This window comes from Sinocyclocheilus rhinocerous, unplaced genomic scaffold (assembly GCF_001515625.1).
Source record: "Sinocyclocheilus rhinocerous isolate Xijiao unplaced genomic scaffold, SAMN03320098_v1.1 scaffold78, whole genome shotgun sequence".
In the NCBI taxonomy this organism is placed as follows: domain Eukaryota; kingdom Metazoa; phylum Chordata; class Actinopteri; order Cypriniformes; family Cyprinidae; genus Sinocyclocheilus; species Sinocyclocheilus rhinocerous.
The window spans coordinates 155106-158508 of NW_015637122.1; the positions used below are offsets into that span (position 1 = coordinate 155106).

General features: G+C 41.9%; 1 protein-coding gene across 5 annotated transcripts in view; it reads right to left on the reverse strand.

The window, feature by feature from the left end:
* The window catches only part of LOC107748455 (transcription factor GATA-3), a 15075-nt gene that overhangs the window by 7012 nt on the left and 4660 nt on the right, over window positions 1–3403 (reverse strand). For 2 of the 5 annotated variants that reach the window (XM_016563232.1, XM_016563227.1), the window contains exons 1-2: window positions 2086–2910; window positions 366–902 (exon numbers count right to left, since the gene is read on the reverse strand). In XM_016563232.1, the coding sequence (XP_016418718.1) occupies window positions 366–902; window positions 2086–2311 (763 nt within the window). In that variant the 5' untranslated portion in view covers window positions 2312–2910. Of the gene's footprint in view, window positions 1–365; window positions 903–2085; window positions 2911–3403 lie in introns of those variants that run through there. The other 3 variants (XM_016563228.1, XM_016563229.1, XM_016563231.1) reach the window with 3 other exon arrangements.

A 3403-nucleotide genomic window follows, 5' to 3' on the forward strand; every position in this document is an offset into this window, starting at 1 on the left:
TATATATGTGTGTGTGTGTGTGTGTGTGTTGCTTTATTTTATTTAGCTGTATATTATCTTGTAATATCTTTAATCACTGTAGATTCTTTTATATTTTAAGGAATGGAGCCATTGATGCTCTTTGAATAAGGGATGTGGACTGCCCATATTTGATAGCCAAGCCTTGGCACAGACCAAAAAAAAAAAGGGAGTCCAGGACCAAACCAATGGTCTGGGAATTGGCTAACCTGGGAGGCTGTTTTTGAGAAAAACGAATAGAATGGCAAGTGCACAATAAGATAGCTTTTTAGAGGAAAAGCTACTGTTGAATGATCTTACTATGATTATGTTAGTAAAAATCAAAGGGTAATAAAGCGCACGCCTACCTGAACAGGACCTTGTTTTTGGTCTCGTTTTGGAACCATAACTAGAAGAGGACCCACCTATCAGGCTATTTGGTGGGAAGAGCCCCGGCCCGTAATCGGACATATAGGATGGGTAAGTGGCGATGGGGTGGTGCGCGGAGGACACGCCCGGTCCAATAGAGGCCATGCTCCGACTATGAGCCGAATCCAGCTTCATGCTTTCGGCCAGAGACACCTGGTATTTAATGCACTCTTTGTCCTCCTGCCGTATGGATGAGCCCGAGCCTGACGTGGAAATTGCGGGGTCAGGGGACACATCTTTGGGTGGAGTGGGGGGAAAGGTGAAGAGGTGTGGGCTGGAGTGACCAGCGGACAGCGAAGAGGAGGAGGCTGGGGGGTAGACAGACAGAGGCCCGGGGGAACTGTGATGCAGGGAAGTCTTGGGGAAATGCCCGAGGTTCCAGGGGGAGGTACTGTGGTGAGGGCCGATAGATTTACTTCCATCGAGCCAAGGAAGAGAGCCGTGCAGCAATGATGGGCGACACACCTGAGTACCTGCTGAAACAAAAGACAAAGCCTGTTGTTAGGACAGGACTAGGTGGGGCTGTGGGATTCCTCACATTAAGAAGCCAAGAAATAACATCTGAACGATTAAAAAGCAGGCTTTGTATTGCAAACACAAATGTTACATGTCACAATTATGTGTGTGTAATAAACTATATAATTAAAGAAAGATGCATAATGACATGTATACATACAAATTTAAAATTGCATGCAAAAAATCATTCAGGATATTTTTTACAACACAGCGCTGCAAAAACCAAGTACATTTTGATTGTTATGTTTTTTTACATGCATTTCACACATATCTGGTATTTTTATAAGCTGAACCCCTTTCAGCAACGGTCTTTTATTGCATGAAAGAACTAGTGCAACTTGACTAAATGAGTAAAACTGTGAAACTGCACGTAAAGGCCTACATTATTGAGAGGCTTTCGATGGCGCTGGGAAGGGTCGCAATTAACAGCCCCCTCCGGTTTCTCACTTTCAAAAGACTTTCGATGCCAACCAGTATCTACTGATGCTGCACGGATTTTGAAAGTTTTGATATGTTTAGAGATGGGGCAATTCAAAAGAGAAACAAGGTCACGCTTTGCCCCATTCCGCTCAGGAAGTCATGTCAATAAATTAAAGCAATTGTTCTTCCGCACTAAAATTCAAGTACCTAGTACAGGAAAAATGCGCTTAATTATTTAGAGACTGACTTTTAAATCATTCAGTCATAAAGTCATTCAATTGAATCCCAGCCAGCTAGTGCTACTAGAAAATAGTTTTACTTTGATATATTACAGCATCGTTCTACCAATATAATAGGCCTATATTTCAATTAGCAATGTGTGTTTTCGAATAACACTGATTGTTCACATTTTATTTTTTATCATTAAAATTAAATTAAACCGTTTTCTAAAAATTAAAGGAATGAATTGCATTGCCCAATATTATACAATTACTGTATACCCTAAAAAGTCAAATAACCATTGAATACTAGAAAGATGTGAAACCAGTGACACACCACCTAAGGTAAGCCACACGTAAACTACACTGACATTGTTCAAAAGAGCCAGTTGCATTTTCAGTACAATCCTAAGAGCAGCTCCTGTCTTATTACATATTATAAATTTAGTCAGAACTGACATAAGAGGAATAATGTAAAATAACTTAGGACTCATAGGCTACTTACCGTGAGGTGGCGGGTACCTTTGCACAGCCCGAACCGAGTTCCCGTAGTACGGGTGGTTGCTCTGTCCGTCGATATTAAACAATACATCCACATCTTCCGCGAGGGGATACTGCGACGGGTCCATGTAGGAGTGTCCCAGTCCTGGGTGGTGTGTCTCGGGATGCTGGCCGTTAATGACCGAGTGATGATGGGTCATCCAACGGGGTTGCTCCGGACTTACTTCCATCGTTTTTAGTTTTTATTTCTTTAACAAGCGTTCATACACTCAGCGAAACACACAACACGAAAGTTCAAAAAAAAAAGTCCAAACTCCTCCTTTGTTTAATCCACTGATTTTTTTTTTTTTACTTCCGATCACCTGAAATTGAACAAGACAATTTGTTTTACAAAGTCCGTCCGTTCGTTTGTGTTCTCTCTGTCAAACTGGATCCGTCCGTTCAATAAACGCGCATTAACTTGTGAAAGTCAAATGCATTTATACTAATGTTGGTCATAAGTCCGAGTACACATCCAAACACGCGTCAAGTTCCGCAAGTTTTTCTCTCAGTATGCTGTTGCGTTGCGTAGACTCAACAAGTGAGTTTGACGGTTCAGGCCGACCCGGTTCGATCTGGATAAGTTTTCTGCCTTCTGACTGAACACAAGTTTGATCAAATCTGTGTGTATGCACAGTAGTAGTAACCCTCTTCCCTTACTCTATTTCCATCCCGCCCTCTATCTCTCTCTCTCTCTCTCGCTCTCGCTAGTGCTCACTCCCTCTGTCTCTGAATGCACTGCTCTCTCTGTGTTTTTTTACAGTGAAGGCATTCTTTCAGGATGGCGCCAGTCAGCTCAATGCTCGCAGACAGCTGTGGCGCGACGCAACTTAAGGAGGGTCTGTGGTGTCATCAGCTGGGGCGGGGCCCAACAGCCTGGACTAATTGAATAAAGTGGGCCAGGGAAAGATGACCAGAAGCTGCGCCCAATTCTGCTCCCCATTCATATACAAACTGTAGCATTTTTTTTTTTTTTGAGTGGAACGTCTGGACGTGTAAATATTCAACACACGTTATATATAAAAACACAAGCACGCCAAATGCATTTTACGCAGCTGAAATAAATATAGGCTGCACTTTATTTAAGCTGTCCTTGTTACAGTGTAATTATACATTTAAGCACTGAGAAATATTAATTAACAACACGTACTTACTGTAGGGTTAGGGTTTGTTTTAGGACTAGTTGCATGTAATTGCAGAATTCACTGTTATTACCAAAGTATGTAACAGACACTGTAAAATAAAGTGTAAACTAAATTAATCCAGGCCTAGTTTAGGAAGGG